The sequence below is a fragment of the Prionailurus viverrinus genome, chromosome D4, assembly GCF_022837055.1.
Source record: "Prionailurus viverrinus isolate Anna chromosome D4, UM_Priviv_1.0, whole genome shotgun sequence".
Classification (NCBI taxonomy): domain Eukaryota; kingdom Metazoa; phylum Chordata; class Mammalia; order Carnivora; family Felidae; genus Prionailurus; species Prionailurus viverrinus.
In genome coordinates, this window is record NC_062573.1 from 47,561,734 (window position 1) to 47,575,943 (window position 14,210).

The window sequence follows — 14,210 nt, forward strand, 5'->3', positions numbered from 1 at the left end:
GATGTGAAAGGAAGGTCCGGGGGATGCTAACAGCCATGGAGCAAGAAAAGACGAAATTGGGCAAGTCCAGTTTGTTTTGTTCTGCGTGTGGTATGAATGAGACTGAGGAAGGAGACACAACGCCGTTAAAGAAATCACACTCTTCAAACTGGTCCCATTTGATTGCTAGTTGTACTAGTCTTCATTATTTAAAAAGAAGATTAACCCTCACCTAAATTCAGTTGCTTGATTTCTCTAGAAGACAGTCCCTTAGTGGGAGTTGAGTGACTCTACTGCATCCCATCCCAGCCACCCGCCGCCCCTGCATATACACACATAGTCTGGATTCTTGAGAAACTCACTGTATTTTTTGTTCCCCTCCAGGACATCTTTGAAGATGCATTGGAAACCATCTCTATGTAAGTAGTAACACAATAAGAAGTATGTAGTAAATAAAACTGGACGGTTTTCTTATATAAAATGTAAATATTTCATTCTGACTTTTTTGGGGGAGTTGTGACTACTGCCAGGAAGAAATACTTCTCTGTAATTCAAGAGTTAGGATATATTTATTAATACTTAAGAAAGGATCTGTCTAGGGGCGCCTGGGTGGCTCAGTCAGTTAAGTGCCTGACTTCGGCTCAGGTCATGATCTCACAGTTCGTGATTTCAAGCCCCACATCGGGCTCTGTACTGACAGCTCAGAGCCTGGAGCCTGCTTTGGAGTCTGTGTCTCCCTCTCTGTCTCTCTGACCCTCCTCAGCTCATACTGTCTCTCTCTCTCTCAAAAATAAATAAACATTACAAAAAAAAAGGATCTGTCTAAGGTTACTAGCAAGTATATTTTTGAGTATTATTTCTTATAACCTTAATTAAACTAAAATAAAAAATTGTTTTCCAAAAAATTTAATTTTGTTTATACCTAACCTTTTATATCTTGTCCATATTTTTTTTACACGAGTAACCTCATATTGCAGAATTTTGCTTTTGGTTTGCACTTAATTTTATTGCAAGCATTTCCTGTAAGTTTACATAGTTTTTGTAATGATTTTATATGATATCCTATTAGATCAAGTGGAACACCACAATTACTCATTTCTCCACTGTTAGACATTTATATTATTAACCAATTTAAAAACTTAAAACTAGGTAATGAATATTTTCATGTATTTCGCTTTGTCATATTGTTGAGTTACCTGCAAAGATTCTGTGGAGATTAACTTCACAGATGTAGGATTACTGGATTACAAGGGATGGAGATTTTTACTGCTCTTTATACAATATATTTCAAATTGCCTTTCTTTTATTTTTTTTATTTTTTTTATTTTTTAATTTTTTTTTCAACGTTTTTATTTATTTTTGGGACAGAGAGAGACAGAGCATGAACGGGGGAGGGGCAGAGAGAGAGGGAGACACAGAATCAGAAACAGGCTCCAGGCTCCGAGTCATCAGCCCAGAGCCTGACGCGGGGCTCGAATTCACGGACCGCGAGATCGTGACCTGGCTGAAGTCGGACGCTTAACCGACTGTGCCACCCAGGCGCCCCCAAATTGCCTTTCTGCATTAATCAGCTCGGGCCACCGTAACAAAGCAACACAGACTGGGTGGCTTACACAATAGAAATGTATTTTCTCGTAGCTCTGGAGGCTGGAAGTCTGAGCTCAGGGTGCCGACACAGTCAGGTTCCAGTGAGAACACTCCTGGCTCGTAGGTGGCTGCTTTCTCTTGATGTCTTCACACAACAGACAGACAGACAGACAGACGTCTCCTATATAAGTACTAATCCCATCATGAGAGTACTGCTCTCGGGACCCCGTATACACCTAATTTTCTCCCATAGGCCTCATCTGCAAGCACCATCACGTTGGAGGTAAGGGCTTCAACGGCTGCATTTGGGGGACACAGTTTAGTCCATAGCACTTTCAAAAGGGTTTTATCAGTTTATGTGGCCACCAATACTGTGTAAGTGAAGCGGTTTCTTTTGACTAGACTTTCCATAGAGCATCACCACCACTGGGTACTGTTTGAAATGGTTTTGTTAGTCAGATAATATCTAATAGCTTACGTTTTTATTTATTTATTTATTTTTAAATTTTTTTTTTAACATTTATTTATTTTTGAGACAGAGAGAGACAGAGCATGAACGGGGGAGGGGCAGAGAGAGAGGGAGACACAGAATCAGAAACAGGCTCCAGGCTCTGAGCCATCAGCCCAGAGCCCGACGCGGGGCTCGAACTCACGGACCGCGAGATCGTGACCTGGCTGAAGTCGGACGCTTAACCGACTGCGCCACCCAGGCGCCCCTAGCTTACGTTTTTAAACTTTTTCTTTAGTGCTCGCTTCGGCAGCACATATAGTAAACTTTTTATTACCATTGTTCACATTGCAGTTCCTTTTATATGAATTCTAGTTTTCTTTTACATGCTTAACTTTTTTTCCTCACTGTTTCTCTTATGTAACTTATGACCTGTAAAACATATATACTCTTCAATTTTCTGTTATATTTGCTTCAGATATCTCCCCAGTTGTTTTTTCTTTATGTTAGTTATACATTTTTTATGTTGTCCAAATGTTTTAATGTTTCTATTGTTGAATGTTTGTTTATGTGGTTTAAAAAGAAAAAAACTGAATTGTGATTAGGACTGAAAAAAAAATAACCTCTTTATTTTGGAACAATTACTGTGAAGATGGTACAGAGAATATTTGAAAATGACTTGAATTAGTTGTAAATGTATATTGCAAATTCTAGAGCAACCACTAAAAAAAAAAAGATATATGTAAGAAAGGAGATAAAATGAAATCATATACAATAATTAAAATCACAGAAGGCAGAAAAAGAGTAAAAAACAAAAATATGAACAAAGAACAAGGGCAACAAATAGGAAACCAAAGAATACAGTAGGTATTAATCCAGCTGTATCAATCACTTTGAGTATCATTGGTGTATGTGTGCCAATTAAAAGACCAAGATTGCCAGCATGGATCGAAAAGTATGTATCAATGACTTTAAACATAAAGACTCATCTAGATTAAAAGTAAATGGATGGAGGGACACCTGGGCGGCTCAGCTGGTTTAGCATCTGACGTCGGCTCAGGTCATGATCTCACGTTTCATGGGTTCAAGCTTGGTGTTGAGCTCTGAGCTGACAGCTTGGAGCCTGCTTTAGATTCTGTGTCTGTCTGCCTCTCTCTCTCTCTCTCCCCCACTTGTTCTCTCTCTCTCTCTCTCTCTCTCTCTCAAAAATAAATAAACATTAAAACAAAGTAAATGGATGGAGAAAAATATACCATGCTGACTCTAATCAAAAGAAAGCAGGAGTAGCTCTATTAATTTCAGACAGAACAGGCTTCAAAGTAAGGAAAGTTATTAGAGATAAAGGACATTACATAATGATAGAAGGATCCATTCTCCAGGAAGACATAACTGTTCTTTTTTTTTTAAATTATTTTTTAAATGTTTATTTATTTTTGAGAGAGACAGAGACAGAATGCGAGTGGGTCAGGGACAGAGAGAGAGGGAGACACAGAATCCAGAGCAGGCTCCAGGCTCTGAGCTGTCAGCACAGAGCCTGATGTGGGGCTCGAACTCAAACTGTGAGATCATGACCTGAGCCGAAGTCAGATGCTCAACCGACTGAGCCACCCAGGCGCCCCAACATAACAGTTCTTAATGTGTGTGTATGCATCTAACAACAGAGCATCAAAGTACATGAGGCAAAAACTAACAGATGCGGCTGTTATCGTAATTGATGACTTCAACGCACTTCTCAGAAATGGACAGATCCAGCTGGCTGAAAATGAGTAAGGAAATAGTTGAACTAAAAACAAAAAGCAAACAAAAACCCCTGAACTTAACCCAACTGTATTTAATTTAGAACCCTGCGTCGTGCCAACCCTAAAATTGCTAACCTACCCTTCCAACACCATTTGCTGTCTGTGAAAGAAAGAAGATTTATGTATGATGCTTCCTTTGTGAAATAGTAAATTCATTAGAATAATGGTGCTCTGTTTCTGGGCTTTCTGTTTTGTTCCTTTGATCTGTATGTCCGTGTTTGCATAAAAATTACTCGTTCATTCAACTGTTTCAGGTGTTTCATTGTTAGTATGACTGGTTCTTAGAACAGCAGTATCCCAACAATGACCCTGTGATGGAGATGTTTTTGATTCGTTGCTATCAGAAACGTTTTGTGTACTTTTAAAACGTGTGTGTGTGTGTGTGTGTGTGTGTGTGTGGCTGCTCCTACTGTCAACTGTGTTATAATTTTTCACATCCTGAAAACAATAGTTTTTTTTTTAATGTTTTTATTTATTTTTGAGACAGAGACAGAGCATGAGCAGGGGAGGGGCATAGAAAGAGGGAGACACAGAATCTAAAGCAGGCTCGAGGCTCTGAGTTGTCAGCACAGAGCCTCACAAGGGGTTCGAACTCATGGACTGCAAGATCATGACCTGAGCTGAAGTCGGACGCTCCACCGACGGAGCTACCCAGGCGCCCCTGAAAACACTAGTTTTTTTTTTTTTTTTTTTTTAACACTACCTCACTTCCTAAGTTTCTCACATTTTATTTTCCATTCATTGCCTCTTTCAGGCTCTTTTCAGCTATATACATCTGCCATCATTTCCTGTTTCTTTTTTTTTCTTAGAGAGAGAGAGAGAGAGAGAGAATGAATATCTCAGGGAGCCTCCACGCCCAGCACAGAGCCCGACACAGGGCTTAATCTTGCAACTGTGAGATCATGACCTGAAATCAAGAGTCAGACACTTAACTTAGCCACCCATGCACCCTTCTTTTTTCTTTTAATTTTTACTTCCCTGTCCTCACGTTAGCAAACTTGCAGGTTTAACCATTTTAGAATTTATCTTGTTCTTTTAGATTTCTGATCTGCATTGTTTCTTGTGTCCCTTAAGACTCTTTAACAGTTTTGTGTTTCCTTTTCAATGTTGCCAAAATGTCCCTCCCTGGTACATGTTCTTGTACGTAGCAACATATTATAGTAATGTATCACCAAATGCATTATACTAACACAGTACATTATCTCATAGAGAGCCTCACCTCCTTGACATAGAGTCCAAAGCCAGAATGTGTAGCCAAAGTAGATATTAGAGTTCACGTTCTAATAATCTTGCCTTTTGCTTGTAGTGGTGGCCTCTATCTAGAGTCTGTTTATAATTAATTTTTACCTGATTCTAATAAATTTTGCTTTTTGGCATAATTTTGCCAGAGCTCTGGAAGGTGTTGTGAGGGGGGTAGTTTAGAAGTCAGTTTGTTGATAGTGACAAAAAATGGCAGTGAAAGGAGAAAGAAAATATGGCATATGGTCATGGAACTCCAAAGCACAGCCACCTGGTTTTACTTTGCTTAGGTATTCAAAACGAGATGTCCCTTTCTGGAGAGACGGGCCCTCAGATTTGGTGGGCTAACCTGAGCTTCATTCCCAGCCTGCCACTTACTGCCTGAGAGGCCTGGGACTAGCTTCTCTGAGTGTCAGTTTCTTTCATCCTTGCCTACATTTATTGGGAAGATAAAATAAAATTCATTTAAATGCGGTAATGGGAGTAAAGCACATAGTAGGTGCTCATTAAATATTGGTACCTTACTATTTCCCCCATCCTCAACCCTGATTTGCTGTTCGGTCTCCAGTGAGAAAATCATGTTCATAATTCTGTCTCTGAGACATTGGGAAAACGTTAAATTTAATCTAGTACATTCCATTTAAAAAGGTGGAGTGTCACATATTGGGTCACATATGTGAAGGAAATTTTAGAATGAGTAGAAATGTTTTAAAATGACATTTTCAGAGTTAGTAGGATATACTTCATTCACAGGGAAACCTCACTTGGATGGATCCTTTTATTTCCTCAACATCGAGTGTGGTGTTTCTGTACCCAGGTCTCCTGCGTTACTGATCTTTTTTGAAATAAAAAAAAATACTGCAGAAGTAGTCCATTATTCAATCCTTTTCTTTTCTTTTTTAAAAATTTTTTTTTTTTAACGTTTATTTATTTTGGGGACAGAGAGAGACAGAGCATGAACGGGGGAGGGGCAGAGAGAGAGGGAGACACAGAATCGGAAACAGGCTCCAGGCTCTGAGCCATCAGCCCAGAGCCTGACTCGGGGCTCGAACTCACGGACCGCGAGATCGTGACCTGACTGAAGTCGGATGCTTAACCGACTGCGCCACCCAGGCGCCCCTGATCCTTTTCTTTTAGCAGATTATTTTCCCTGTGATTACAAATATGAGTTAATTGCAAACAATTCTTCAATTTTTTTTGTATGTGAACTTTTAGTTATTTCAGTTTTTCTTGAATTTGTGATGCCATGACATTCCTTCTGTGACCTTCTAGCCGTTAAGCTCAGTAGAGCTCTTTTTCCGCCTGCTGAGTGAACCACATGTTTTGTTTTATGTTTCTAGTGCCAACAGTGATGCTTCAACTTCTCTGTAGCAAGAGATGGTCCCCATGCCAACCTGATGATTAATTTATTCCTGTGAATATTTTTGCCCGAATTTCCAGTGAACAGATGCAGGCTAAGAGATGAGAGAGGCCTTCAATTATTTCCACAAAAGAAAACTATTTTCTGCTCTCCTTTCTGCTTAATGGATTTACCACCACAGACTTAGATTTTCCTACTTCCGAATCTTTGTGGTAACAACTGCGTTATTTTAACTGACTCTGTTGGGAAGTTACTAGGTTTGCAAACTGTTAGATCATACAAACATCTCCACCGTTTAGAACTGAAGGGAAAATGAGAGGCTTTTTTTCCCCTTTAACTGTTAGTGACACATCAAAGAGGTCCTTTTAAAAAATTAGAATTGTGGGGGCGCCTATGTGGCTCGGTCGGTTAAGCGTCCGACTTCGGCTCAGGTCATGATCTCACGGTCCGTGAGTTCGAGCCCCGCGTTGGGCTCTGTGCTGACTGCTCAGAGCCTGGAGCCTGTTTCAGATTCTGTGTCTCCCTCTCTCTCTGCCCCTCCCCTGTTCATGCTCTGTCTCTCTCTGTCTCAAAAATAAATAAACGTTAAAAAAAAATTAAAAAAAATAAATAAAATAAATAAAAATTAGAATTGCGTATGAACTTTCCAACCTGCTGGGCTTAAGGAGCTGACCTCTCAGGGAGGGACTGTCAGTTAGACCCATGTTCTGATCTATAGGGATATACCAGGGGTTTAGCTGTGCTGCAGTCTCTCGCCTCCTGATTGAACAGTTCCCTGCTGGCATGTGCCTCGTGGTTCTCTGATGACCAGCATTCTTCTCTCCCAGTGTTGGTGCACAGCTGCCATCTCTGACAATACAGTGGTGGGCGCAAGAAGGGTCTGTGTGTAAATTGACTGCGATGTGGCACGTGAAGAATAAATAGGATGTTTCAGGTTCCAGAAGAGAGCGAGAGCTAGCTCTCTTCTGGTAGGGAGGTGGAAGCCTGGCACTGGCGTTGAGTTTCGAGGGATGCCAGGGTTACCTGACACACCTGTGGACACAACGAGGTCGGGTCACCGAGGATCCCTGGCCTCTGTCAAGTGGAGACTGTGGATGAACCACATGGGATCACTACGACTTGGTAGTGTTTTTGATGAACCTCCTTCTCATAAAAACCACTAGTGGGCAATGAAACAACCGTCTGATTAACTGGAGGGCCCAGGTCAGGTACTAGTTAATTAAGACTTTCTTTTTTATTCAGAGACGGTGAGAACAGGTGCAGGTTTAGTATGTTCTCAGCAGTGATCTATTATATTCCATAGCATCGTATTACCTTTTTGAATTTATCCTTACCTAGAAATCTGTATGTGTTGAATCGAGTCCTGAGACCATGTGAATGCAGTGGCGATGGATGTGTTTATGTGCAAGAACTGTGAATTTATCCTTACCTCCAGACACTGAAGTAGGCAGACATTTTTAACCAAGTGGTAAGAAGCTTATGGTGGAAATAAAAATAGTCTGTAGCATAGCATTTTAAGGGACCTTTTCCTTCTTCCTTCTTTACACCTTTTCTTTTGAACTGTAAATTGTAAATTATAATGAGATAAAGTTTTTAAGCCCATTTTTTTTTTTATGAGGTTGGATCCACTAATTATTATACAATAGTTTGCTCTGTTTTAAGGTCATTTTGGGTGAAAGTCAGCAAATGCTAGCTGCAGAACATCTAGTTAATGTTTTTCTTCATAGTGGTTAAATTATAAATAGTAACTCCAGGCAGAGTCGGATTTCCTTTCGTTTTTCTCTGATTTTGTTTGGCCCAACTCTCCCGTCTAGGTGATCTAATTATTGCTCAGATTGGGAGAGGGACTCTTTCCATACCCCCACACCTGGTTTTTTTCAACCAGGTTGACTATTACCTTATTAGATCTAAGATGGCATTTATGTCGTTATTTTATATGCCACTGAGGAAGAAAACACAAGAATTTTACAGGAGACCTTGCATAAGGGAAGGAAAAAATAAACCTGTAATGCAGGAGGACATGGTAAGGAAAATTGTGTATTTCAATTTTGGTACTAGGTAGGGAGGGAAAAGAAAAACCTCTCATGAGATTCCCTGCCCGGATCATTTCTTTTTTAAACAGCCCCATTACAATGCTAATTTATATCCCATAAAATTCCTGTTTTAAGTATATAACTCAATTAAGTGTCGTATAATTATAGAAGTATACCACCATCATTATAATCTAATTGTAAAGCACTTTATATAACCTGAATAGACACCTGTGCCCCCTTTACAGTCACGGCCCATTCCTGCCCCCACACCTAGGCAATCACTCATCTAATTTCTGTCTCTAGATTTGTCTCTATAGATGCTTCATATAAACAGAATCCCACAATACATGTTCTTTGATGTTTGGATTTTGAAACTCCTTCATGTTGTACCATGTCAGTATTTCATTCTTTTTTATGGCCGAATAATACTCAGATGTATGGATATTCCCTGTATTGTTTATCCATTCATAGGTTGATGGACATTCAGATTGTTTCTAGTTATTGGCTACAGTAAATAATGCTGCCATGAATAACTGTGTACAAGTCTCTTGTGGACGTGTTTTTGCAGTTCTCTGGCATGACGATCTAGGAGTGGAATTGATGGGTTCTGTGGTATGCCCGTGTTTACCTTTTTAATGCTCTTAATTTGAATAGCAAGCTAGTTTGTGGTCTGAATATTAGTTATCAGTGTGGCCCAAACGACTTCAAGCAGGTAATTTCATTTTAAGTGGATCAGGTTGGTGGTGCCCTCAAGGGATTGGCAGAAGCAAATGTACATCCTCTCCCTGAGAACTTTGATCTAGGCCAGTCAGAGCTGCTGTTGGGTCAGCAGGGTGGCTCAGTCGGTTAAGCACCTGACTCTGGGTTTCGGCTCAGGTCATGATCTCATGGTTTGTGGGTTTGAGCCCCGTGTCCAGCTGTGTGCTGAGTGTGGAGCCCGCTTGGGATTCTCTCTCCCTCTTTCTCTGTTGCTCCCCCACTCATTCTCTCTCTCACTCTCTCTCTCAATAAATAAACTTACAGAAAAATTTTTTGAAATAGTTACTGTCAATTTTAAGATGCATCCTGGTTTCAGGCATATTATGTGATGAAAATTTATGTGTCAGAGTTAATGAAATACAATAAATGGAAATAAAATTCCCCCCAGAAGCCCAGACTGAACAGTATCCTTAGTGTCTTTCCCCTGTGTTGTCACTACTTGAATTGCCCTTCTTTGCATTTTCTTTTGTACTCTTAGGTGTCCTTTAATGTTCTGTTATTATATTGGGAACTTCCAAGATGAGTGGATATGTACATTTTAAGTTAAGGTACATATATTCTTTTTTTTTTTTTTAATGTTTATTTATTTTTGAGAGAGAGAGAGAGAGAGAGAGAGACAGAGCATGAGTGGGGGGAGGGGCAGAGAGAGAGGGAGACACAGAATCTGAAGCAGGCTCCAGGCTCTGAGCTGTCAGCACAGAGCCTGATGTGGGGCTCGAACCCATGAACCGTGAGATCATGACCTGAGCTGAAGTTGGATGCTTAACCGACTGAGCCACCCAGGTGCCCCAAGGTACATATATTCTGTAAAAGCTCCCTTTCACTCTGAGGAGGATTGACAGGATGTCATAGCTTAAAGGAAAGCTTCTTAAGCATCCCTTTGGTCCATTTGTCTTCATCTTTTTTTTTTTTTTTTAAATTTTTTTTTTTTTTTCAACGTTTATTTATTTTTTGGGACAGAGAGAGACAGAGCATGGACGGGGGAGGGGCAGAGAGAGAGGGAGACACAGAATCGGAAACAGGCTCCAGGCTCTGAGCCATCAGCCCAGAGCCCGACGCGGGGCTCGAACTCATGGACCACGAGATCGTGACCTGGCTGAAGTCGGATGCTTAACCGACTGCGCCACCCAGGCGCCCCTGTCTTCATCTTACCAAGGAGGCCCAGGGGCCAGGGGAAGACTTGGTGTTCTTATGGCAGAATGACTGAATGATGAACCACTGTGGTTGCCCCTTCCACAGACTCAGGAGCCTTTCTGTCACTCAAGCCAGCTAGCAATGCCCAGGTTGTGTTTGAAAGCCAGAGGCACACTGCTCCCAGTGCTGAGTTTCTCACCTCCTTCATCAGTGCCCTTCTCGACATGGCAACTGCTCTGTGATGCTCTGTCTGGGACTATTTTGATAGTTGTAACGGGAAATAGGTCCAGTCATTGCTTATGTGATCCCTCGGATGTTTCACAGACACCTTAGTTTACATGTTGCAGACTGAACTCGTGATAGTCACCTGCCTTCTCCATCCGAAACCTTCTCCTCTCCTTGTCTCCTATCTTCTTTCACTTGGTCAAGCCAGATACTTGGGAGACATCTTTGATTCCTTCTCTTTCCCGTAACTTCCATGATTCCAGGTCTGATGATGTCTACCTCCAAATTTATTTCCCGTCTGCTCACCCCTTGCTCCCTCTCCTTTCTGTTTCATTAGCTCGAGGTAGTCTCAGGTTTGCTTGAATTACTTTAAGAACCTCCTGCTGTGTTTTCTTGCTTCCCTTATTCTCTGTCCTTCCACCTTCCCAACTACACTCTGCTCATTCTCCACACAGCGGCCAAAGTTACCTGGTTTTTAAAAGAAACGAATTTCAAACAAAGTGGAGAGGATAGTAAACTGAACTCACCTGTGCTCCTCACGTACCTTTAACAGTTGTGAACCCAAGGCCAATTTATTTCATCTCTAATCCACCCCTGGGTTATTTGGAATCATATTCTAGACATTATCACTTATTTCTACTTTTAAGTATCCCAGTATGTACTTCCTAAAAACAAAGATGTTCTCTTACATAATTATTGTTAGGATTTTAAGTCAGGAAATTAACATTGATACAGAACTGTTATCTAATCTGTATGCCTTATATGGTATCCTTTAATCGACATTTTAGTACATAAGGTAAAAGTTAGGTCTCTTTTTAAAAGCATCATGAGACTATTGTCTCACCTAAAAAAACTGACTATTCATCAAAGATACTGTCAGTGTTCAGATTTCCCTAACAGCATGTTTGTTTGAATTGGGACAGAGTGATCCTTTTAGACATGAAATTGTATGATGTCACTCCCTTGCTAAGCATCCGTCCATGAGTGTACATGTCTCTGAGGATGAAGCGCCCAGTCTGCCTCAGTCCACAAGGCTTGACGTGGTCAGGCCGCCACACACAGATGGAAACCTGGTCCAGGGCAACCCTGGCCCTCATTCACTGCCTTCTAGCCACAAGCCCCTTTCCAGTTTTAGACTGAGCAAGCTCTCCACTGCCCTAGATTTGAGCTGGTGTCTCAGATTGGAGTGACTTCCTCCTAATCCTCCCTGGGCTTCCTCCTGGCCATCCTCAGTTGTCAGCTTGAATGTCTTCCTACCTTTCTTAATGACTCCAACTAAATAGGTTACTCCTCCCCCACTTCCCTGTTTTGTCATCCTGTTTGTCTCTCTCATTTCATTTGTCATGTTATAGTTCATTGTTGCCTGCTTTCGACCGTCTGTTTCTTTTTTGACCTAAGTTCCATGAGGATGGGACTGGTCTGCTCTGCTCATCATGGTGTGCCCTGTACCCAACACCATGCTTGGCGTGTAGTAAATGCTCAATTTGTATTTGTTGATTTAATGAATTTCTTGAATTAATGTATTAATTGGAAAATGTAGATGAGTATTCAAAGTAGAATGCAAGGAGTTTTAGTGCATTAAAAAAATCCCGTCATCATTTATTGAGAACTTACCAGCTACTGGGCACAATGATAATTGCTGTAATCGTTCAGAGGGAGAGTGAGTTAAAGGAGTTTTGGGGATGTGTATGTTTCTTTTTTAATGATGATTAATTACAGCTGGTAGGTTGCTCAACCCAAATAAGTACATAATTAGGTAATGTCCAATTGTTTGGGCATAGTGAGCATTATCCAGGATGGTTGGTGTCTCTGCCATTTCTCAACTAGGGGCTGACTCACTTCTCATCTGAAGTGTATGTAAGTGAGCTCAAAATGCTTAGGGGTCTAGGGAGCTGGACTGCCTTTTGTTAACTTTCTACCATCTTTTATTTGCCTTGTTTTCTGATACCTTCATCCATCTCGATAAAAATAGCCTCCTAAAATGACTAATAAAACACTCAGAATGCAGATACTTGAGGACTTTGCCTTTGAAAAAAAATTTTCAAGTGTTTATTTTTTTTGTTTTTTTGTTTTTTTTGTTTTTTTTTTTTAATTTTTTTTTTTTTCTTCAACGTTTATTTATTTTTGGGACAGAGAGAGACAGAGCATGAACGGGGGAGGGGCAGAGAGAGAGGGAGACACAGAATCGGAAACAGGCTCCAGGCTCTGAGCCATCAGCCCAGAGCCCGACGCGGGGCTCGATCTCACGGACCGCGAGATCGTGACCTGGCTGAAGTCGGACGCTTAACCGACTGCGCCACCCAGGCACCCCACAAGTGTTTATTTTTGAGAGAGAGAGAGAGAGAGAGAGAGAGAGAGAGAGCGAGCATGAACAGGGGAAGAACAGAGAGAGAGGGAGACACAGAATCCAAAGCAGGCTCCAGGCTCAGAGCTGTCAGCACAGAGCCTGATGTGGGACTCAAACTCACGGACTGTGAGATCATGACCTGAGCAGAAGTTGGACGCTTAGGCACCCAGGCTCCCCGAGAACTTTGCCTTTTGAAATGTGTCAAACGTCTCCACTGCTTATGTGCTGAAAATTAATCAGTCTCTCTGGTTTTCCCTCTCTCCCCTTCTTCCCATTGTCATCTTTTTGTGTCGTCATGTTTGTAGAGCATCATGGGTAGAACTCCTCAAAAGGGGAGTGATATTTGCATTGAGTACATTTATGTATCATGTGCAATTGAGTATAATGTATGATACACATTTAATATACAGTCTAAAGGCTTAGCCACTAACAAATCTAAAGGTCTCTGAAACTGCTTAAACTGAAGAGGTTCTGGGGATTTGTGTATGATTTTTATTGTCATGTAAAGTGACTTTTGTGTTATTTATTTTATTTTTATTGTCCAGAGTGAAAGTATTCAGATCAGCAGGGAGTATCTTTTTACCTGTAAGCAGAATGTTACAGCTAGAACTCAATGTGTTATAGCTCCATGTAACTCTGATGAATTAACATTTTTTAGAGGCATACGTATAGTTTTATCTCCTCTGTAGGCAATACAGTTATGAGCTTTTAGTTTCTATTTTGGAAGTAAGAATGTTTTCTATAAGGGCAGCTTGACTTTATCTTTATGCAGTTAAAAAAACAAAACAAAACTGTGTGTGTGTGTGTGTGTGTGTGTGTGTGTGTGTGTGTGTGTGTTAAGTTCTATGTGTCAGATCCCCCATTTAAATTACACTAATAACATATTATTTGCTTTGATTAAAATAATTCTGTGTACTTACTACAAGAAAATTAATTCCAAGATCAACTGTTAAAGGATGTCTATTTTGAAAGAGCATTTTGAATGTCCCAGTGCAATATTATTGTTTAGATACATAGATGGATTCCTATATTTTCAGAACTTAGTCACTAATATAGTATAAGGATGCATTTTCAGACAAGTCAGTGTAAGTAAAAAAATTATTCTGTAATGTATGTCTTTAACCTATGAAGGCATTTACTTGAATGCATTTTATAAAACAGCAACGTGTAAAGTGGGTATAATGTGACCTCCATGTCAGTTAATTAATGTACAATGTCACATTGGGAGCACGGCTGTTTTTGTAAAACCAGTGTTGCTGACAATTATAAGAAATTTTGACAGAACTATTTTCATGCTGCC

At 40.6% G+C, this 14,210-nt stretch overlaps 1 protein-coding gene across 5 annotated transcripts in view; it reads left to right on the forward strand.

The window, feature by feature from the left end:
* The window catches only part of TTC39B (tetratricopeptide repeat domain 39B), a 143,124-nt gene that overhangs the window by 33,195 nt on the left and 95,719 nt on the right, over window positions 1–14,210 (forward strand). For 4 of the 5 annotated variants that reach the window (XR_007146330.1, XM_047830174.1, XM_047830176.1 and 1 more), the window contains exon 2: window positions 364–398. The exons of the other annotated variant lie outside the window; for it this stretch is intronic. Coding sequence is in view for 3 of the 4 variants with exons in the window: in XM_047830174.1 (XP_047686130.1) it covers window positions 364–398 (35 nt within the window). In the remaining variant the exon portion in view is untranslated. The remainder of the gene's footprint in view (window positions 1–363; window positions 399–14,210) is intronic. 5 annotated transcript variants of the gene reach the window in all.